The 22,382-nt window shown below is 32.9% G+C and overlaps 4 protein-coding genes across 6 annotated transcripts; 2 read left to right on the top strand and 2 right to left on the bottom strand.

The window, feature by feature from the left end:
• Positions 1–1,885: 1,885 nt before the first annotated feature.
• LOC114369863 (methylthioribose kinase-like) lies at positions 1,886–7,154 on the top strand. Its single transcript, XM_028327132.1, has 6 exons — positions 1,886–2,229; positions 2,309–2,618; positions 3,511–3,685; positions 3,771–3,972; positions 4,454–4,668; positions 6,803–7,154. Exons 1-6 carry the CDS (start codon positions 2,044–2,046, stop codon positions 6,966–6,968), a joined length of 1,254 nt encoding a protein of 417 aa, XP_028182933.1. The 5' UTR covers positions 1,886–2,043; the 3' UTR covers positions 6,969–7,154.
• A 582-nt stretch (positions 7,155–7,736) lies between these two features.
• LOC114369864 lies at positions 7,737–8,694 on the bottom strand. The gene has a single exon (XM_028327133.1). The coding sequence runs from the start codon at positions 8,632–8,634 to the stop codon at positions 7,942–7,944; it is 693 nt and encodes a 230-aa protein (XP_028182934.1). The 5' UTR covers positions 8,635–8,694; the 3' UTR covers positions 7,737–7,941.
• A 4,603-nt stretch (positions 8,695–13,297) lies between these two features.
• LOC114372008 (transcription factor bHLH113-like) lies at positions 13,298–19,753 on the bottom strand. Of its 3 annotated transcripts, XM_028329373.1 has the most exons (6): positions 19,651–19,753; positions 15,175–15,607; positions 14,954–15,061; positions 14,683–14,745; positions 14,446–14,568; positions 13,298–13,914 (listed from the first exon to the last, which is right to left on the bottom strand). In XM_028329373.1, exons 2-6 carry the CDS (start codon positions 15,535–15,537, stop codon positions 13,726–13,728), a joined length of 846 nt encoding a protein of 281 aa, XP_028185174.1. In that variant the 5' UTR covers positions 15,538–15,607; positions 19,651–19,753; the 3' UTR covers positions 13,298–13,725. The 3 variants fall into 3 exon arrangements, with proteins under 3 accessions (XP_028185174.1, XP_028185175.1, XP_028185173.1); XM_028329374.1 differs by lacking the exon at positions 19,651–19,753 and having other exon boundaries at positions 14,954–15,052; positions 15,175–15,690; XM_028329372.1 differs by lacking the exon at positions 19,651–19,753 and having other exon boundaries at positions 15,175–15,688.
• Positions 19,754–20,228: 475 nt separating this feature from the next.
• LOC114372007 lies at positions 20,229–22,151 on the top strand. The gene has a single exon (XM_028329371.1). It carries the CDS (start codon positions 20,261–20,263, stop codon positions 21,851–21,853), a length of 1,593 nt encoding a protein of 530 aa, XP_028185172.1. The 5' UTR covers positions 20,229–20,260; the 3' UTR covers positions 21,854–22,151.
• The last annotated feature ends 231 nt before the right edge of the window (positions 22,152–22,382 follow it).

Raw genomic sequence — 22,382 nt, 5'->3', positions numbered from 1 at the left:
GATGTATGAAGAATTAGAACAACACTAGTGCACGCTCAGCATGTGAAGCCAAACTGGAAGTCAGTGCACGCTTAGCGCATGATTCATTTGAGTCAGTTGTATTTTACATATGCGCTCAGCGCACACATGCAGATTTAATGCATAATCAGTTTCAGAAAGCATGACTGTGCAACATTTTGAAGACTATAAAAGACTATACTGTGCTTTTTGGAGGGAGTTGTTCAGCAAAGACACCAAAGAGAGCAAAACACTCACTTGAGAGCTCTTCTTCTTTCATTTTTTTTCCATTTTCTTTGTTTCATGTTTTGTTTTTTAGCCTCTCATGAATGTGAGAGGCTAAATTATTCATTGTTGAGGCTTGGATACCAAATGTATTTTTATGTAATGATCCTTCCTATCAATTTAATATTATTTTAATATTATTGCTTTCTTTCTAAATTTATTGTCTTATTTATGATTTAATTATTCATTCACAGTTTTAATCATTATAAAATATTTTTACTCTAAGAACACTCCTAGGAACTTAATGAGCTGACTCCCCTAAGGCCTAAATTACTTTTTATATTAGCATTTAGAATAAAATGAAGAGGGAAGAAATAGAGGGGGAAAAAGTAAAAGAAAAAAAGAAAGAAAAGAAGATAGAAATAGAACGCAGTATGGAAAAAAAGGATGAAAAAAAGTGGAAAAATTTCCCTCTACATATTATTGGAATTTTTCACGAAAATAACTTCATTCTTTCTTATTTATTATTTTAAACAATCCGTGAATAATTATAAGTTTTTAGTTTCTAAAAATATAATAAATTTTAGTTTTATCCCATGTATAAAATTTAATCATTTTTTTTATTTTTTATATTTGTCGAAGTGATGTAATTTTGGTCTCTCACCAAAAACTAAAAACATGTGTTTTTACTAAAATATATAAGCAAAAGAATACTTTTTTCTAAAGAATAAAAATAAAAGTGATAATATTTTAAGGTATAAAAAATATATTTAACCCAATACAAATTAATAATTAGCATGTTATTATTTTAAATATAAAGTAATAATATAGTAATTTTTATAATATTTTTTTTTCACGGCTATAATATTATTCTTTTTTATAATACTATTCAATGTAAAGTATAATAATTAATTTTTACAAGAAATCATATAGCATAATTTTTTTCTTATTAAAACGAAAAATTCCTTTGTAACATTTTTAGCGACACGAATAAAATATGCTTTTTTTTATGCAACGAATAAAATATGTCTATTCTTCCTTTTTAATGAATAAAAACAATAATGTATTTTAAATTAAATAAAAATAGTTTCTTCATACTTACATAATTCAAAAAATCTTAGGATTATCCTAAAATGCAGTAAAAAAAAGGATTCTCCTAAAATTAGCATGGTCCATTCCTTAACCCCAAACTTAATCAAAATTCTGTCTTTTGAACAGAAAAAAAGTCAAAATTCTGTCCAGGTTCATTGCATTACCATTTTTCCTTTTCCAAAACAAAAAGTCTTTGTATCACTCATCACTTTTCTCTTTATTTGACTCTTTGAAATTACTGAATTATTTCCGATCATTACTAAACATAAAAGTATATTTATAATCCTTTGTATTTGTATATTATACATTAGAATCTTCTTAATAAGTATTTTAAGAATATTAATTAAAAATTAATAAACAAAATTTTCATGATAAACTATGATAAAGAGACATGTATATGATAATATTTTTAACTCCCCAAGTATTAGTACTGGTATTTCATTTTTGTGAATGAATCCCTAAGTAATAGAAGTATGCAACACCAATTTTTAATTTTCTCATCAATAATTTAATCTGTTACCTTTCTCAAAAATAAAATAAAATAATTGACCCTAGACATGAAGAATAAAATTCCTGTTACCGTAAAAAAAAAAAAAGAATTCCCAGGAATTTGTTAGCGTCTCTCTACTCCAAATGGAATAGAAAAAACGCACGAAAGATTCCATCCATTTGCGACTTGGGAGAGAGTACCATTGCTCCACTCCCTCTCCCTCTTCGCCGGCGGCCACCATGTCTTTGTCGGAGTTCCGACCACTCGACGACAAGTTCCTCATCGAATACATAAAGTCCGTCCCCGCCCTCTCCTCCAAACTCGCCGACAACTTCGACGACTTATCTGTCAAAGAAGTCGGAGATGGCAACCTTAACTTCGTCTTCATTGTTTCCAACCCCGCAGGTTCTTTTGTCATCAAACAGGTAACACACAAACACTTTTTGTTTTATGTTTCACAAAATCATGGGCAATCGCCAATTTCGTGTCTTTCTTCTTATATAGGCTCTGCCATACGTTCGTTGCATAGGGGAATCGTGGCCTATGACGAAGGAGAGAGCGTATTTTGAGTCACTGGCACTGAAAGAAGAGGGTCGTTTGAGCCCCGAACATGTTCCTGAAGTATATCACTTTGACCGTACCATGTCTTTGATTGGTATGCGTTACTTGGAGCCTCCACATATAATCCTCAGAAAAGGGTTGATTGCTGGGATTGAGTACCCTCTTTTGGCTCAACACATGGCTGATTTCATGGCAAAGACACTCTTCTTCACGTCTCTGCTTTTCCGTTCCACATCTGACCACAAACGAGACGGTATAACCTCTTACCCTTTTCACTTTATAGACGAGGGAACTTGTACAAATGTTAGGATGTATAAATTGATTTTGACGTATGTAACAAGTTTGATTAGTTTTGCCTCTCTTATTTGGTTGGGCATTGCTAGGTGCGCTCAGCATTTTTTAAAAATACCAAAACTGCCCTTGTACTTTTTTTGCATTTGTGATGAGTGTGTGTGAGGATGATCCGTAAATCGTACGGATCAAGTTGATCCGTAAGATTGATACGGATCAAGTTGATCCGTACAGCTTCTACGGATCAAGTTAATCCGTATTGTTCTGTAAAAGGCTTACGGATCAACTTGATCCACAAGTCTTTTACGGAACAATACGGATCAACTTGATCCATAGAACCCTTACAGATCAACTTGATCCATAAAAGGTTTACGGATCAAGGATATTTTTGTCATTTCACCTTAAGTACTAGGTACATCGGCAGTAATGCTTATTTGGTTTTAGGTTACACTATTCACTTGGACTCTGTAGCTGTAGCTGTACCCTTCTCAAGTTTTAGTCTCAATGAAAAAAATACAAATTTTAGTCCCGTTTCTATACAGTTTTTTTGTGACAGATTATGACTGCCAAAAAGTTTTTATAGCGTTTTACACTACCAAAAAGTTTTCTCTGTTTTTAGCAATAAAAACCAAAACTTCTTTCTCCTGTGGGAACTAAAATTCAAAAGGAGGATAACAAGGACCAGGTGAATAAATTAACCTTCATTTTGTTTTCTTGTCCCATCAGTGTATAATTGAAAAGTTTATCTTAATTGGGTTGAATGATAGTCTCTTCTTGTGACTATAATGAAGTTCTTACAAATTTAATTATTTATGGTGTTACCATTGGATTGAATTCATATTGGCTTCTTGCAGTTGCCGAATTTTGTGGGAATGTGGAGTTATGCAGGCTCACTGAGCAGGTTGTTTTCTCCGACCCTTATAAAGTTTCTCAATATAATCGTTGGACTTCCCCCTATCTCGATCGTGATGCTGAGGCAGTTCGGGAAGACAATCCGCTGAAGCTTGAAGTTGCTGAGCTGAAATCTAAGTATTATTACTCACTTTTTTTTACCCATTATATGCAGTAGTTTTGTTGTTAGATTTTTTCTTTATAGGAATTTATGTTCCTGTAGGTTCATTGAGAGGGCCCAGGCACTAATACATGGAGATCTACACACTGGTTCTGTGATGGTTACCCGTGAATCAACTCAAGTTATTGATCCAGAATTTGCATTTTATGGACCAATGGGTTTTGATATTGGAGCATTCTTGGGAAACTTGATTTTGGCTTTCTTTGCTCAAGATGGGCATGCTGATCAAGCAAATGATCGAAAAGTAGGTCCCCTTTTTCCATGTCTTCTGTGGTCCTTGTCCTCTTCTTTGCATACTATAGTTGTTATTTGGTCACATTTTTCTTGTTATTCTCCATAATCTAACTATAACTTAAACTCTCTTTCTTGCTTCTTCTTTTTTTTAATATTGTAATTTTTATTTCACTTTGGTACGGTTTCATTGCAGAGGCCGATTTTCATTAAGTGGTCCTACATATCCTTAGAGATATCATGACATTATGTTTCTGAGTTTTGCTGTCTCTGCTTATTTGTAGTTTTGAATTACCTTGTTTTGTTATCTTGTTTTGTCTGTGTGGTGCCAATGACTGGTTTTTCCTTTCAGTTGAGTTACTGCATTGCATTGCAGGATGCATGAAATAATGAGATTTGGCATTTAAACTGTAATCCTAAATAATTGCTGAAGACCATTGATTGTAGGGGAAAAAAAAGGTGTTATTCCTTATATAAAACTCTACGTTATGCAGGCCTATAAGGAGTGGATTCTTAAGACAATCGAAGACAGTTGGAATCTTTTCTATCAAAAATTCACTTCACTTTGGGATGAGCACAAAAATGGTGCTGGTGAAGCATATCTTCCAACAATCTATAACAATCCTGAGGTTCAACTGCTTGTACAGAAGAAATACATGACAGATTTGTTTCACGACAGTCTTGGATTTGGTGCTGCTAAAATTATTAGGTGAGACTTTTTCTCTCTAATATTTTTTTCCTCTTGTAACAAAACGTTATGTGAGATTGCAGATAATCATTTTTACTAGAATGCTATAGAATTTTTGCATTCATGATTCCTGGGATTTCTTGTTTATGTTAGCTATATAACAATTCTTGATCTTATAATTAATAACTTCAATTTTTGAGATGGTCATTCATATGGTATAGCCTTGCACCATACTGAAAAATTCCTGAGATGGTCACTCATTTGATCTATGTAGTTGACCCCATTTAGTGAAAAAGGCTCAGTTGCTGTTTAAGTATTGATATGGTTTACCCTTTCTGACTAAATTCGTTAGAAGTTCACTTCAATTGAAACTGCATCCATCATTTTTATAAAAAAAAATGAATTTCAGTACTAGTTAAAATTGAGCATATGCATTATTCATTCTTTACGCCTAAAGGCTCTTGCTTGAGATGGAATGTTATATATAAAACCATTGATGAATTTTCACAGCTGATAGCTTAAGCTTGTGGGGTAGTTTGTCTCTTACTGTTCTATTGCCAGCTTGTTTAGCTATTAAACTTACCTATTTTTTCACTTTTTTTTTCTGACTATTCATTATTATAATATTAGTAAATAACTCTAGAATTTTGTTGATTTGTATATTTGTGTTATTTTTCATATTTAGACCTTGTATTTGTATCTTTTGTGTTTTCATCACTCAGTTCCATTTCAATATCTCAGTTGCACACTTCTTTTCAAAGAATCATTATACAAGTATATATATTTGGACTTTATTTTCCTTCGTAAAAAAGTTTTGCTGATCTTTTTTTATGACTAATGTCAGAAGGTTTCATATCAAAGTATCGTACATGATTTTTCAGTAGAAACTAACTGGATATTTGACATGGATTCTCTTGGTGCAATTTATCAGTATATGTACAAATATATATAGGGGTAGTGGTGCCTGTAGACTTAATTCTATTTGATCACACATACATGTTTTGTCGTATTATGAGTACCTCTAATCTTTTGCCCTTTAAATGTTTGAGTGGTTTTTTTTTCTTGTAAAATCATTTTTGAAACAAGCTTTTCTTGCATGGGAATGTTAGAATGCCTGTGCTGTACATGTCAAGAGTCGTCTCAGTAACTGTTTGGTTGAGGCTGCCTCTACCTTAGAGTCATACTCTCTCCTTAACCCATAGTATTTCTTCGTGGTGGAAGATATCCATCATAAGTCATTCATTCTTTCCATTGTAGCATGCAGGGGTGGAGGGAGGGGGACCTGCAGGGGCCATGACCCCCCAAATTTTTTTTAAAGCACTTAAATTACTATGAAAAAAATATTTATGGCTCCCATAAAATTTATAATAAAATCATAGGAATATTACATATGAAATTATTATGTTAGATATACTTAAGGAAGATAAAAAGAGAGAAATATATAAGTATGATAGTTAACATGATCTAATGTTTCCTAGAGAGATAAAGATAAATTATAAGTATTAATGAAATATTGGTAATGCTGAGGTACTTACATATAATTATCTAAAATTAATTATTTTATCTATCTAGATTTTTTCTAATATAGTATTACCTTTGTACTCAATGTAGTTATATATATTTTTTATTTATCAAAAAATAATTGATATATAATAATATATTAATTTCTTTGATATATTAGCATGCAAAAATGTAATTATTTTTATAAAATTATATAATTTTTTTCTTGGCTCCCCTGAAACCAAATATTTGGCTCTGCCCCTGGTAGCATGAATTCATTGGACCATTGTGCATCTTTATGCTCTGAAGTTACTCTCACTAGGCTATATGGTCAGCATTATAATGCTTAACACACCTGTTGATGTAAAGTCCGGACTAGCTTTGTGCCATGGTCTTTAGTATATCTTAGGATTTCAATTGGGAGAGTTCAAAAGTAATTTTTTTTCCAAAGCAACAAATTTTCCTTCTCCATCTTGTGTATCAAAATGTCACAAAAAGTACTTTTCAAACTTTTTATCCATACATAGCCTAAAGTTGAGCAAAATGAGTTAAAACTTCATGAGCTGATTCGTGTTACCATCTTCACAAAAGAACATGAAAATCCTTATTTTAGGTGGAATGGCTAATACTTGCATCATCATTATTTGATTGGCAGGAGAATTGTTGGTGTGGCACATGTTGAGGATTTCGAATCCATTACTGATGCTGCTAAACGGGCAAGTTGTGAACGGCGGGCACTTGATTTAGCTAAGATGCTTCTCAAAGAAAGAAGAAAATTTGAAGGCATTGCTGAAATTATTTCAGCAATTCGGCAATACTAGCCATAACAAGGTTTTGCTATATCAATAGTTCAATACCTCCGTAATGTATCGTGTTCCCCAACATTTTAACTGAGTTGCTCTAGTAACAGTTTTGATCACTTTCTAATTATATTATCCATACTGATAACATTTCTCTTGTGGACCATCTTAAAATTTATATCCACCGTGATTTTTGAATGATTTTTATATTGACTGCATACTATTGTTTTTGGTGTACACAGTATGTAGAAATCCAACTCCATAAAAATTACTGTAAAATTAAACTAGCTAGAAATTAAAAATCATATCAAAATACGTTATTAATACTTAAGAATTTTTTTTTATTCTTTATAAAATGGGTAAATTTAAACTGATATAATAACGTCAGAGTTTTGTAAATCTCATACGCGTTGAGTCGTGTAGAGTGGGAACAGGGAATCTTCTATGACTGGTCTTGGTCTTGGGAAGTCTCCTATGAATCATGAATGGTCTTGGTCTTGGTCACATTCTATATCATTTGAAAAAGATATGTTAAAGGGGAACTTAATTATAAACTATTAAATAAATTTAATGTATCATCAATTAAAATATATGCTCAAAGAAATCGAATAAAAAATTTAATTAAGAATTGCACATCTTGAAATAAACAACAAAAAAAGCATTGTTTAATTAGTAAAAACAGAGTCAAATAGGTTTGAAATAGGTGACGCAGAATATCAATCTGGGGTAAGAGTAAGATCTGAGTATATATTGTAGCTTTTGTTTTCTATATACTGCTAATATCACATCACCAATAAAAATATAGAAATAGTTTTTTCTTGAACTTGTAAATTTTTGGCGTACACATGACTTACAAATCAGAATCAGAACATCCATTCCACTATAACTTACTATAAGTTGCAACTTTAAATATTTAGAGTTGATACAAGCCTACAATAGAGATTGCGACATACTAGTCGCTTATTTTTAAATTAGCAAGCTCTTAGCCATTTACCTAGGGTATATTGCCATACTTAGCCTTGTAGTCTTGCCAAAGCTGATCAACTGTCTTGCCCAGTAACTGAACAAAGAATTGATCACTATAACCAGTCCTCATCTGCTTGTTCAATTGTGCCACAAACCCACTTTTGAGAGTATTACAATAGTCCAGAAAACGAGCAGTAACATCATAACCCTGGTCCCATTTCTGTCCCTCCCCTGCTTTCTTCCAGTGGCTAGGTGCATAGTTTGCCTTCAGCCTAACATAGTCTGCAATACCTTCAATTAATCCACTTGGAGCCTGACCATTCCCATTCCACTGCCAAACGTGGACCATTTCATGATACAGCACCCCTGTGATCTCTGTCTTCACATCCCCACCATAGTCATTAACATATTTTGCAATAACATGAATCTCATCCTTGCTTGTATATGCAACAACACCATTTGGCACAACCCTGTCCTCCACAAATAAGTTTATTTTTTGTATATCTTTTCTATCAGCAGGAGCGTTTTGCTGGAAGACCCCCCATATGAATTGGGTGGCTGAGTCAAGTGTTTGTTTGGCGTATTCGTCCCCTATTGCATCACGGAAACGAACACCACCAGGGGTTGAGAGGGCGTTGTTGGTGACACTGTATTCAACCGCCAGTGTTCCTTGCATTGCTGCTGCTAGGAACACTGAGAAGCAAAGGACATGCATCATCATGGTTATTTTTTGAGAGACTTTTGGATTCTCTTATTCTTGGAGAATTAGTATATGGTTGGTCATTGCAAAAGTATAGTGTTGGATGCTTTATATATAACACAAGTCAAGTTGCCGGTCGTTACACGCCATTGACGTTGTTAATGTATTTTTGTTTGTTTGTTTCCATAACCTAAGTCTGAAACTTCTAGGTAACTTCTAGGTAATTATTGGGGTGCCATATCGTACCTATTCCAATTTTCTCTACTCAGAAATGTCTCCTCTTTCTTGTAAGGTATTCAAGGTATTCACCAGCCACTGCTTTTTGACCAATAGAAATGTCTTTCTTTCTACATAAACACATATTACATTTTGTTTCTGTTGAGAATAGTATCTGTGGCCACAGCTGTTTTACCCGTTTGTCTGTCTTCAATAATTAATTCTCGCTTGCCACGTCCTATGGGGATCATCGAATTAATAATTCGGACCATCAATACGTAAAACTATTAGGTAGTTTTAGACATTAAATGTCTGTAGTTCTTGATGCCAAATATTTATTGGTTTTCGACCACCAATCTTGTCAGATAACAAGATTGATTATTCTTATAGAGTTTTCTTTTTTAATCACAGTTTTTCTTTTTATTCACATGACTTCAACATGAGATTTTGTTTATGGTATTTGAATTTTCCAATTAAAAATAATATAATAACTCTTAATTATATCATATGTCATGTAAAACTTAATCGCAACTATCATCATAATCCCATATATACCATGCACTTTATAGATTCTCGCCGGTAGAGGTCAACATGGTCTACACAATTACTTTTTGCTTTCGCAATGCAAAGAGTCTTACATTCTGGTAGGACTTTGGAGGAAGTTTCGTATTAATGGATGGATCACGAATTGTGAATAGACATAATAAGATCAAAATTAATTGAAAAAACTGATTTTTTGTTGTTGTTTAGGTTTAATTATAAAATATTATTAAATTTTTATTTTTCAAAAAATATATAAAAATAGTAAATAAATAATTAAAAAAAATGTTTTGCTCTCCACAAAACGCAAAATTTTTTAATATTTAAAAAGTGCAGACAATTTTTTTAAACTATATCTAATTTATCCTTTACTCATTATACATTTTCTTAGTATCTATAAGATAAACTATATAATTATTTTTTATGAAATAAATTATATAATTCTTTATAGAAGGATAAAAATGTTTTATATCAAAATATTATTTTCTCATTTTTTTATCTAACTATGCGAGTAAAAGAAAAGAAAAGAAAATTTGTGCTTTGTTAAGTCAATCAAAAATGACTTCACTAATGCTCGGAAAATTATAAATTTAATGCTTTTTTTGATAGGAAAATAGAGGAAAAATCATTCTACTTTTAATTCAAATATATTTCTTCTATTTTTATCCTTTCTACCAAACAAAGCATAAAGGATTAAATTGAAACCTAAAATATAGACTAGAGACAAAAATATTATTTTAGAAAAAGAATATTGATGACTTATAAAATGTTTCACAAATAATTAAAAAAAGGCTGAGATAACATTTATGAGAAAATAAAATAATGATGGTTAAAACTCAATTTGGGTGGTCTGAACGTATATGGAAAATATATTGAGAGAATTAATATTTATAAAAGTCTAAATAAAAATTGAAAATTTAATTATAAACAATTCTTTTTTGTCATTATGTTATTGGTAAAAGATGATTTTAATGATGACTAATTTTTCTGCTTAAAAAAAATAATTGATAACTTTCTTCTACGGAAACCATATATTGGAGATCAAACTTCATGTAAGGGGTTAAGGGTCCATGTAAAATCGTTAGAGACAATGTCCACGTAAGAATGCAGTGTACATATACCAATTACCAACCAAAATATATGTCAAACTCTTTAGTTAAGAATTTAACATATTGAAAAAAAAGAAAAAAAATAGTAAAAAAAGAGCCGAATAGGTTTGGCGACGTCTTTTCCATATTAGAAAATCAATTTGGGGTAAAGAAGAGTATATTGCCTTTTACTTTTATTTTCTAAGTTAAATTATAATTTTAGTCCTCTATCTTCAAATGAAGACATTTAGTTTTTTTATTTTTTTAAATAATTAATTTTAATTATTTTATCGATTAATTATCTAAAATCAAATATTGACTTTATTTGATATATTGATGCCGATGTAAAACTTACCTAAATTGTTAACATGATACTTATATAAAAAAAAATTTCAATAAAGTAAAAAATAAAAATATCTTTAATAATTGAAATCGTGACCCTTTATTCATAGACAAAGTAATAAATCACTAAATACTTATTTTATTTAGTTAGCTACATTATTTTTTATGTACTGTTAATAGTCAAGAGTTATTATTTTTTTTTTAATTATCAAAATTTATAAATTAAAAAATATTTAATATATAAATATTTTTAATTTTATTTTATATTATTTTATATGATTTTATATTGAGTGGTTTACATATTTTTATTTTTATTTTATTTTTATAATTAAATTTCATAAATTATTTATATATTTTTTTAAATTGATTTTAATATACATGTTATTTTTACTCTAATTATTTATGTAAAATTATTCATACATAACATAAAACAACAAAATACAGATTTTATTTAGTTAACTATATTAATATTATTTTCTCTATAGCATTAGTTAAGAGTTATTAATTTTTTTTTAAATTATCAAAATTTATAAACAAAAATATTGAATATATAAATCTTTTATAATTTAAAGTAAATAATTAGAGTAAAAACAATTTTATATTAAAATCAATTTTTAAAAAAAATAAGTAAATAGTTTCATGTTAATTTATGAAATTCAATAATAAATTGGTAAAATAAAAATATGTAAACTATTCAAAATAAAAACATATAAAATGATTTAAAATAAAATAAAAAAATATTTATATATTAAATATTTTTTAGTTTATAAATTTTGATCATTTGAAAAAAATAACTCTTGACTAATAATACATAAAAAATAAGATTAACTAAGTTTTTAATCCTTAAACTTTTTAAAATTTTAGATTTTAGTCGTTAAACAAAACTTTGATTGATTAATGTCTTTAAACATTTTTTTCGTTAAGGTTTTAGTCTCAACCATCTATTTACGATTAAACGATGATGTGACATTAATTTTAGTGAATTTTCTGGCAGTTCGTTTTCTAGTGTCTAAAACCTACCAGAAATTTTTTGATGAATTTTTTAAAATAATTTAGATAATAATAAAATACAATTCTTCCACAACTCTCTCTCTCTATATAATTTAAATAATTAACATTCTCTTTGAACTATTCCTCATCTCCTGTTAACATATTCATTTGGATCATCCAATTTGCTACTTGCTTATTACCAACATCCTTAGATAGTAACGATTACAAATACTTAACAGTCTTGCTCTACTGCCATATAGTCGCTTTTGGTCTTTATCGTCAATACTTTCACGTACGATGTATCCAATATGCCATGTACATTGTGCATTGTGCTTCTATATAATTAAATCTAAAACCTTCTATTTGCTCTGTTATCCAAGAAACAAGTGCTGGACTAAATTGTCTAAAGCTTATTTGATCTCGAGACTTTTCTTAATTACCATAGCAATTGGTTCTCCAATATAATTCACGCCATACATGTCATCAGTGCGGGATTTTAACCAAAAATTTGGAGGAGACAAAATAAGATTTTATGTATAAATTAAATCTAATATATATATATATATATATGCATTTTTGGTTTACTCTCCCGTGATTTTACTTGATGTGATCAAATTCTTGACTTTATTAGATCAGACTTTTACATAAATAGATATTCGTTGCCTTTTTATAGGTTTTGTTTGTAATCATTGAGTTGGGTCTATATCCTCCAATCTTTTTTGCGTTGCTTGATTTTTTGAATGAAGACTTTGGTATGTGATAGATGATCATTTGACTTTGGGTGTCAACATAAGATGTCTTAATTTATTGTGATACTATCATATTAATGTTTATAAAAAAATTACTTTTTCCATATTTATAGAGAATTATGACAAAAAATGAATACACGCATCCAGATCAAAAAGATACTAATTGAAAGAAAATACTCCACTTAGTATTTAGTCAATTAGTTTATTTAACAGAAATTAGTCATAAAAAATCTTGTGAATACTCAACACCAAGTATTTAGTCAATTAGTGTATTTAACAGAAGCGAGTCATAAAAAATCTTTGAATACTCAACATCAATGTCTTAATCAAACTAGGAACTATGTGATACTCATTAAATAACAAGCAAGCTAAGCATGCAAAAATAACAAATTGTGATTTCCCCTGTTAATAATGTGGGAAGCAAATTGCTATATAACTCCAATGTCGCATTCATATCAATGAAGTCGCGATCACCTCATTATGAAATGGTGCCATAATATCACGCTTATTCGGATGTTGCACCAACAGTTACTGATCTTGCACCACTATTATTTTGTATACAAGACTCCAAAGTCCAAAAAATAACCACAGCAAATCCCGTCACATGTGACGACACCAGGAATTAAATACCCTAATACTATTATTTCAATGGTCATATTTACAGTTGAATATTCTGGACATGCTCTCATATTTAACCCTATCAAGACTAGATTATTGTATTGTTTTTCCTTTGCTAAAACGTTGCTTGTGATGTGTATATAATAAAAATATATGTTATAATAACTTCATTAACTGGCTTGCCTACCGAAATTTACAGAGACAAAATATCTATAATAAAAATATATGGAATCCTAGACTCCTAGTTCAGGGTTCAATGCCAGCACACATCCCTAAATCCTACATAAAATATTTCCTTCCTTCCTTCTATAGAATATTGATATAGGTGTCCTGAGAAAAGGACCCCCCAAAAACCAAAACAGATGTTACATAATTAAGGACAAAATCATGGCCTCTGGTTTGTACCCCCATGTGTGAACTTTGAACCATTCTTGTTATTTGTTATCCCTCTTTGCCATTTCATGTAGTTTACCTCCTCAACCATCCATCTCCAGATTGGGTACAACTTCAATTTGGGCAGACATAGGAAACCCATTTCCCAAAAGGCTACAACTTTTTTTGAAAAGGATTCATTGATCTTGGTTTCGTTTCACTGCTTGGCTGATGGTGAAACTAACATTGTTCCCTATTGCAGCAGATGACCAAAAATCAGCACCATTGCTACCTGCCACGTGTACGGTGCATCCCACAGGGATCAAGCAAAGACCCTTACTCCTCAAGTCCTTGTTCACTTCCTCTTCATTGTTACCTCCGCCCCCCTGAAATATCGCATACACAACAAAAAACCTCAAGTCATCAAGAGTTTCCTTAAATGGCTAAGTGTCACAGTTTTGACTGTGCGGAGTTACCACAAACACGGGTCAGCATTTTCAAGTAAGGCAATGTGCAGTGTTGTCCCCATCATGCGGGCCCTGCAACTTATCCTCTCAAACCGACCTTTGCTAGTTGTAGATTTTGTTTAGTAGTGTAAGAAATCATACTCATGATCAAGGTTTTAAAAACACGCAATTGCTGCCAATAACAACATCAGGGTTTTTGCAACCCCATTGTAACCACGTGGAATGTATTTGTCTACAATATCAAAGATTGTCACAAAAAAAACACCGTGATTTCAGCATCAACATCAGGGTCTTTGCAACAGAATTGCAATTGTGCCCACATCAGCTTCATATGTTTACAATTTTTTACAATATCAAAGACCACGATGAAACTGTGAACTGATTTAAAAATTAAAACCTGGCAATATGATAGAAGAATCTAAGAATGATGAAAGATGGGATGGGACTCACGTGCTGATTTTGATGGTATGAGGAAGGCAAACTTTGCAAGTAAGGAGAGCACAGGACCTGAACTTGGTCATGAAGAAATCTTATATAACCCATGGCCTCGTGAAGCACTGATGCTGTATCTGTCTGCACATGCAGTTTCAACATTCAAAATCTTAATTCAACCAACTCCATTTTTGATACTCATTGATCACTCAAATTTTCAAACTTCCAATTCTAATAAAATTGTATTTCATTCACCTTTCCAAAGGGAGAAACAAGTTGTTGTAACGTTGCAATTCGTTCTCCGAGCTTCTCCTTCCTCTGCTATTCAGAATAATATAAGTGAAACTACATGAAACTATGATATAACAACAATATATACACATGCCTCTCACTTAAAAAATCATTGCACGTTTCTTTTATTAGAAAATGACGGGTCTTGTGTCTGCGATTCTTGAGAGTCTTTAATTCAAAGTGAAGACAGAAAAAGAAAATAACATGCAAACAATCCGTAGTTGATTTTCCTCACCTTTGCATGTCCGGTTGAGGTGGGGTTCTCTGCTTTGTTCTTTTTAGTTTGTCTCTGGCTTCCAACACCAACCTTGGCAACTCCTTCTTGTCGCTTTTTCTGCAAACTCTTGAACCAGAAAGAGACAAAAAGAAAAGAAAAGAAAAATATTAACACCACCACCAAGAAGATTCTCCAATTACTGAGCAAGAAATAAAAAATATATTCACACTATGACTGACATTATTAGACTTAGGTAAGGAATTGAAGGCGGTGTTGGTGTGGTTGCAGGAGGAAGCGCTAGCAGAAGAGGAGTCACTAGAAGTGATGACAGATTTCTGAGGGGTTAAGTTGGTTTCAGGAAGCAAAACGTCACCTTCTTCGTTTTGATGGTTGCCAAAACAAAGCATTTGGGGTGCCTTGTGAATGGAGAAAAGAGGTGAACGGGTAAGGTTGTTGTAATTGTAAGAGTAAGACTGGTCCACAGCGAGACCCAATGCACTTTCATCAACGTCGTCGTCGTCATCTCCGAATAGTAACTGAGAGAAACTGGTCCCTGTGGGTGTGCTCAGATGGTCCACTTCATATTCCTTCTTCGCCTCCATCAAATGGGAATGAGTGGCTCTCTAAGTCCTAACCTGTTTGTTGTTGTTGTGGGAGGATTTTGGTGTTTCACTTTTTGGGAGAAAGGGAGTCATGAAAAGAGAGAAACAAGTGTCAACTGGCAAAGAGTGTAAATTGGAACAACGTTTATGTGAGTAGTAAATACTAAATAGTAAATGTATGAAAGAAAAAAGAGATCCAATGGTGTGATAAAAAATAAAATAATAAATCAATGGGAGTTTACAGAAAAAGATATGGATTTCATCTCCACAAAATATAGTATTGGATAGGAACAATCAGTTTTACCTGTAATTAAATCTCATAAAAAAAAATAATTTTATAATGGATAAAAAAAATAAAAACTTATGTTGGTCTCATTGGGGAGCTAAAAGGCCGCTTAGTGTAAAAAAAAAAAGAAAAAGAGAAAGAGAAATTAAGGAGCGGGTGGTGAAGTAGTAAATGGCAGCCGTTACAGACTTGGGCTGAGTGAGGGGGACTGGGCTCTTTCCAAGGACGACTTCGGTTTTCGGCAACCAATGGTCAAACCCTCCTGGCCCGAGAAAACCGTGTTTTATACCTCCAACGCGCCATTTCAACACACTTCTTAATATAAAAGCACTTCTTACGGACTTGCAAAATGCTACTACTAGTATTTTAGATTTACCTTGTACTACTATGTATTATGTAATTCATTTCTCGTGATTTTCCAATAGAATGCCTCCTTGCTAACTCTGCCGTACCTAGCATGCTTTACCTTGTAGGATTAGGTATGGATATTCTTTTTGAGATTTTGGGAGCAACAAGGCTACCTCAAAGGATGAGCATAGGCATGTAAAAATTGCACATTAAGATTTTGGATAAACTTTAGTAACATCATGTTTTAAATATACTCCTATTTTTATTATATTAACGGTAATTTATTAAAAATTAAAAATTATACGAATTTCAGGTATATATACTTTTGTCAGTCTTAATAAATTTTATCTAACACTACTAAATAATGTACCTTAAAAAATGTGTTATTAGTAATTTCAGGTGTCTGTATCTTTAATCTGCATCTTTTTCTTCCTTGTAACAAATATGCAAACATGTTATTTGCTGTTAACAAAAACGAGACTAAGTATGGTCTGTGAAGAATCTAAACTTCCTAGGGGTATTTCCCCACCCAAACTAAGGTTAAATGAGTAATTTCAAATCTTTGCATTTTAATAAGGTTAAATTGGTCCTTTCAAACTTTGGAATTTTTCAACAGGTGAGTTTTGAGATGTATTAATGAGTTTACTAAACTACTACTTACGGTTACTACTATTAATCAGCTTTTGCCTTACTTCTGAAATAAGCACGTGCCTTTGATTTTAATTAAGGTCTTGTTTGGAGTGATTTTTCATCTGAAGTTTTAAAATTTCTTAAAATTAAAACTATTTTATGCTTCTAATTTGTAGTTTTAAATTTTCCTAGTTTTCAATTCTTAAAACTTGTTGACAATTTTGTTTGTGATTATCACAGTGGAAGAGTAACACCTTTCCCCAAACAACACAACACCACTAGTCACTGGGTAGTCTCCCAACTCTAAAATGCGCTTCATTACCGTCCAATTCTGAAACTTGTTTGCAAGTGCACGGAGGTTATTGTCGGCGGCTAGTTCTATGGCAGTAACAATGGCCCTGCGGGATACTAATTGTGAAAAGGAAAGTCGTGGTTGTGAGATGAAGGAGTATCGGACAGCGGTAGTGGTGGGGGTAGCCAGCGGCGGTGAGGGGTGGTCGGTAACAGTAACAAGGTGGTTGGAGGCAGTGGTGGAGAGACTAGCGGCGATGATGGGGTGGCTGGCGACAGTAATTAGGGTGATGACAACGGTGGTGGGGTGGCTAGCGAGTAGCGACAACGACGGGGTGACTAGGGACCGTAACGGGGTGGCTGTTGTGGTGGTGGGGTGGCCGGCGACGGAGTTGAGCTATTAGGAATAATGACTGACAAGATTCTTTCTTCGATGAAAACAGGTTTTTAAAATGAATTAAAAATTATTTCAATTTCAATTTTATTAAACAGGTTTTATTTTTAATATTACATTTTAAAACTAAAAACTAACAACTTACCACCACTCCAAATGAGACCTAAAATAGTATTAGTTTTAAAACTTTTGAATGAACTTGTAATCAAGTTCTACTCTAATCCACTATTTCTTAATTTCTTTGACACTATATATTTTGTGTTATCTCTCACTCACTCACTTTCTTTCACCATAATCCATTGGACTAAATCTTTTATCTTCTATAACATGACCAAAAATAGGAGTCTCTTATTTTTCTTCTTTATAACCGGTATACAAATATATTATTTGTTATCAACAAAGAAGATAATACTTTGTTTAGGTTTACCCAGCGATAAATTTCCTACCATCCAAAATTAGGGTTAAATTGGCCCTTTCAAACTTTGCTAATTAAATTTAAATTTAATTAATCATTTAGTTTTTATACTTTCTTGTATATTTTAATTCTTATAATTTTAAAGTATTTTTTTAGTTCTTATAATTTATATTTTTAATTTTCTTTGTAATCTGAAAGTGGTTTTTTTAGTTCTTGTAATTTGCATTTTAATTTTCTTTTAATCTCTATAATTTGAAAATTATCTTTTTAGTTTCTATACTTTATATTTTATTTTTCTTTGAGTTCTTATCATCAAAATATGAGTAATATTATCAATTATAATTAATTATAAAAATATTAAAAAATAATTTATAACTAGTTTATTGCATGATAATTTATAATAAAAAAATAGTTGATAATTTATAATTAATTTCTAACTAATTATTTTTATATTTTTTTGTAATAAGGATTAAAAGGTAATTAAAATATAAATTATAGGAACTAAAAAAATCATTTTCAAACTATAAAGACTAAAATATAATTAAAATACAAATTATAAGAACTAAAAAAATTACTTTTAAACTATAGGGACTAAAAAATAATTAAAATATAAATTATATGAACTAAAAAAATCATTTTCAAGCTATAAAAATTAAAGGTTACAAATCGTAAAAGTATAATGAGCAAATAAGTTATTTTACCTTAAATTTATAAGATGGTTGTTCTCAACATGTAAGTTTAGAGATGTATTGATGAGTAGTAGTGCATGGAGTATTCATTGTTACTGTTTACAATGTACAATTATTAATATTAGTGAACTTTTGCTCCACTTTTGGAACCAAAGCATGATTTGCTTCTAAAATATTGTTAGTTTCAAATTTCAAATTTTGGGGTTGGAATCAACTTGTACTTTACTATTTCTCATTTATCCCGAAAAATTTCAAGGAAAAAAATGAAATAGTTTTTTTTATAAAAGTTCTCTAAATCTTTTATAAAAATTGTACTCGAGAACTTATAAAAATTAACTTTAATTTTAATTTAGGAAAAAAGTTCATTTCATTGTATTTTTTTTTATTATTTTAGAAGTTTTTTTAAAAAAATTATCCAAACAAACCCTTAATGTGCTGAGTTGAGCTTCAACTTTCCTTCTCTTACAACACTATAGCCTATAAGAAAGTTTCTGAAATTAGGAGTGTAATTCTTGAATTAAGCTTTGGAATAGTTATTTTCGATGATGAACGGTTAGTTGATCCTCAAAAGCATGCACCAATTTCCTTTGAAAGGAGTATATAAAGAAAATAAAAATTAAATTAAATATTCAATATATGTGAGTAAGATAAAACACAATAATAAGGAAATAACTCTTGTAAGCGTTCTCATTTGATAACTCATAAAAACACTTTCTTGTAAGGAAAAGATTCAGATATACATAATATAGGAGTAGAAATCATATCTCAAGACAAGTGAAGTATCGAGTGTTTTTTTTTTCTTCTTAGAATGAAGTTTTTCGTATTTGGAGTGGGACAAATTTTGTTGTCCTTAATTTTGGAAAATATTTTAAAGATTAGGAAAAAAAACTAGTGAGATATAGAATTTATATATATATATATATATCAGGTAAGATTTTCCAAGAGTATTTTTTTTCTCAAGTAGACTAAATGTACACACTATGTAAAATTTGCATTAGTTATTGAATTGAAAAATGAAAAATATAGTATTTTGTATGATCAGGTTTTATGCTGGACTTACTGCATCAGAAACACTCTCGACGGTCTTCATCTTGCTTGCATGCCAGATTGCGATGCTTTGTCGAACTCCATTTGTAGTTTTCTTCTGTGGGTCATAAGTCTCCCTAGATCACAAAAATAAGTTTTGTTCACTTATCGGGTCTTAATTGATTAAGATCATTCCGCTAATAAAAAATTAAAGATTAACATTCACTGCATGCAAACTATTAAACGAAAGACAAATATTTAAAAGCTTTTGTTTGTGTGATTCATAAATACCAGCAAGCATGCCTAGTTGCCAACTTCACTGGGTCACACGTGTAAGGCGCCAGGCCCCAGAAACTAACCATGACAAAACCTGAGTCTACGTATGCAGTTATGACATGCATACGACAAGAATTTCTACTCGATTCTACAGCCATAGAAGTAGAAGAAAGTGAAAGAAAACTAACCCTATCAATGCATCCAAACTAAAATCTGAAACAGGACAGAATCAGGCTCTCAGAACCACCAGTTCCTCATCCCTGCGTGGCTTAACCTGCTTCCAAGTTGGCAACCCCGTTATCGTTCATCCCCTCCTTAAAACCCCGTTCCCCTCCCACTCAACACTCCACATTAATCCACAACACACTATGGATGTTTGGTCATGGATATGTGAGCTCCCCAACTCGGTGGAGGGGACCGAGTCCCACTCGCCACCCATGAAGTTCGAACTCGCGAGTGAGAAGAACGACGACAAGCTGGACAACTCAACTCGTTCCATTCACCTGAAAGCTGAGCGAACCTCCGGCTCAGACTCGGAAGCTGCGGTGATCTTCACCGTATGCTTGCAAGGCTTTCACCCACACAACGCTCACAAGCCTCTATGGGTCTCCGAAAAGTGCCACCTCTCATCAGAAAAGCCGTTCCTCCCTCTCCTCCTCCAACTCCTCCAGGAAATCATATCCCACTCCCCCACGGCGCACGATAGCACCTGCCCCCGTTCCCAGCTCCAGAAACTAAAACCCGACCCCATCGCATGGATCATGGACTCGCACACACCCGAGTCCCTCTCCACCTTCTTCAACCTCGTCTTCACCATGCGCCTCTTCTGGCTCTGCGCCTTCCACGCTCCCCCCGAAGCCGGCTCCCTCTACTTCCACTCCCTCCTCGCCCCCGTTCTCCAAACGGCGTCGTCCAAACTGGCATCCTCCGTCCTCCGAACTTTCTTCATCACCGTCGGCGTCGACACCGAACTCTGCTTCATGCGCACCCTCGGTTACATCATTACAAAACTTCACTTGATCAAAGAACTCGACGTTGGATTATTAGGCTTAAAAACGCTTTTGCCTTCTCCAAAATTCTCTTACGCCAACGAGGCTCACGGTCTTTGGATTCTCAAAGGTTACGCGCCAGTCATGACCATGAAACTGGCGCGAACCAACACAGTTCAAAAAACTCAATTCTCTGGCATCGATGCCAAGGAGTCGATTCTCCGTTACTCACTCGCGCACCACCAACTTGAGGCACACGTGCAGCTAGACTACACCGTTGGGTTTTACGATGGTTTCATTCAGGTTCGTGCACGTGTCGATAATATACGCCTCCACCTCGCGAGGTTAGGTTTCAGCCAAAACGACGACGTGGATGATTTCGTTGAGGAGAAGCACTTTCCGTCACGGGTTCGGGTTTGGGTGGGCCCGGAGATAGGATCCACTTATTGCGCTGGGCTGAGCTTGGGCCGGTCCACTGAGAACAAAGAGTGCGAAGTGGAAACAAAGAGGATTGTGGAGGGCAATTTCGAGAAGTCGCAGGGTTCTAACGTGAAAGCGTTAGCCAAGTCGTCGAGGAGGACGCGGAGTAGGAGTTGGAGAATGGACCAAGACGCGGAAGGGAACGCGGCGATATTCGACGTCGTTTTGCATGATAACACTACGGGCCAGGAAGTGGGCTCGTGGAGGCCCAAGGGTGATGACCCGGCTCATGGGCTGAGAGGGCGCTATGTGAGGGCAAATAGAGCGTTTAATAAAAGCGGATCGGTGGTTATTGCTGGGGATGAATATGGGGAGGAAGTAGGGTGGAGGCTTAGCAAAGAGATGGAAGGGAGTGTGTTGAAGTGGAGAATAGGGGGAGAGTTTTGGGTTAGCTATTTGCCCAACCAAGCAAAGGGTTCTTATTTTGAAACTAGGTACATCGAGTGGTGTGATGAAGTTGACTTGCCTCTTATTCATGGAAAAACAACCTAAGCAACCATGCAATCATATCATACTTTAAACCCTTCTCACCTAATTATAACCACCAAAAGAGGACGCACAAGTTTGTGTAAAAATGCATCTAGTACTAAACTTAGCCACTAGCTAGTAAGGTTAGTATATATATATATATGGCACTGCAGTTTAAGTGCTATATATCAATATATGTACAATAGCCATTACTAAGCAAATGCTTTATCTGTAGTGTCTGGTTTCATATACAATTCCTAAGTTATAAAATGTCAAATAAATGAATAAAGCAATAATATATAACTCTTGTTTAAACTTTTAAGGGCACGTTTAGTTTACAATAATAATTAATTTCTCCTGTTGTGACTTGTGACCTTTATTTTAATACAAAATTTGTGATCAAAATCAATTTATAGGCACACTTTAGTCACATTCAACAATTTAAAATCAACTCATTAAAAAAACGGATGGTTTTATACTCTCGGTATTTCTAAATGGTTAATTTCAATAATACTTCATGGCAAGTGACTTGACAATACAATTAATTACGATC

This window comes from Glycine soja, chromosome 10, assembly GCF_004193775.1.
Source record: "Glycine soja cultivar W05 chromosome 10, ASM419377v2, whole genome shotgun sequence".
Taxonomy (NCBI): domain Eukaryota; kingdom Viridiplantae; phylum Streptophyta; class Magnoliopsida; order Fabales; family Fabaceae; genus Glycine; species Glycine soja.
Note: the sequence above shows the minus strand (reverse complement) of the source record. Positions and strands in the feature narration are given on the sequence as shown.

Coding starts and splice junctions, on each gene's coding strand:
- LOC114372007 (XM_028329371.1), top strand. CDS start 20,261: ATGGATGTTTGGTCATGGATATGTGAGCTCCCCAACTCGGTGGAGGGG.
- LOC114369864 (XM_028327133.1), bottom strand. CDS start 8,634: ATGATGATGCATGTCCTTTGCTTCTCAGTGTTCCTAGCAGCAGCAATG.
- LOC114369863 (XM_028327132.1), top strand. CDS start 2,044: ATGTCTTTGTCGGAGTTCCGACCACTCGACGACAAGTTCCTCATCGAA. Junction 2,619..3,510: donor ATCTGACCACAAACGAGACG/GTATAACCTCTT, acceptor GGCTTCTTGCAG/TTGCCGAATTTTGTGGGAAT. Junction 3,973..4,453: donor ATCAAGCAAATGATCGAAAA/GTAGGTCCCCTT, acceptor TACGTTATGCAG/GCCTATAAGGAGTGGATTCT.
- LOC114372008 (XM_028329373.1), bottom strand. CDS start 15,537: ATGGAGGCGAAGAAGGAATATGAAGTGGACCATCTGAGCACACCCACA. Junction 15,062..15,174: donor CCTTACCTAAGTCTAATAAT/GTCAGTCATAGT, acceptor TTCTGGTTCAAG/AGTTTGCAGAAAAAGCGACA. Junction 14,569..14,682: donor TTGTTTCTCCCTTTGGAAAG/GTGAATGAAATA, acceptor CTGCATGTGCAG/ACAGATACAGCATCAGTGCT.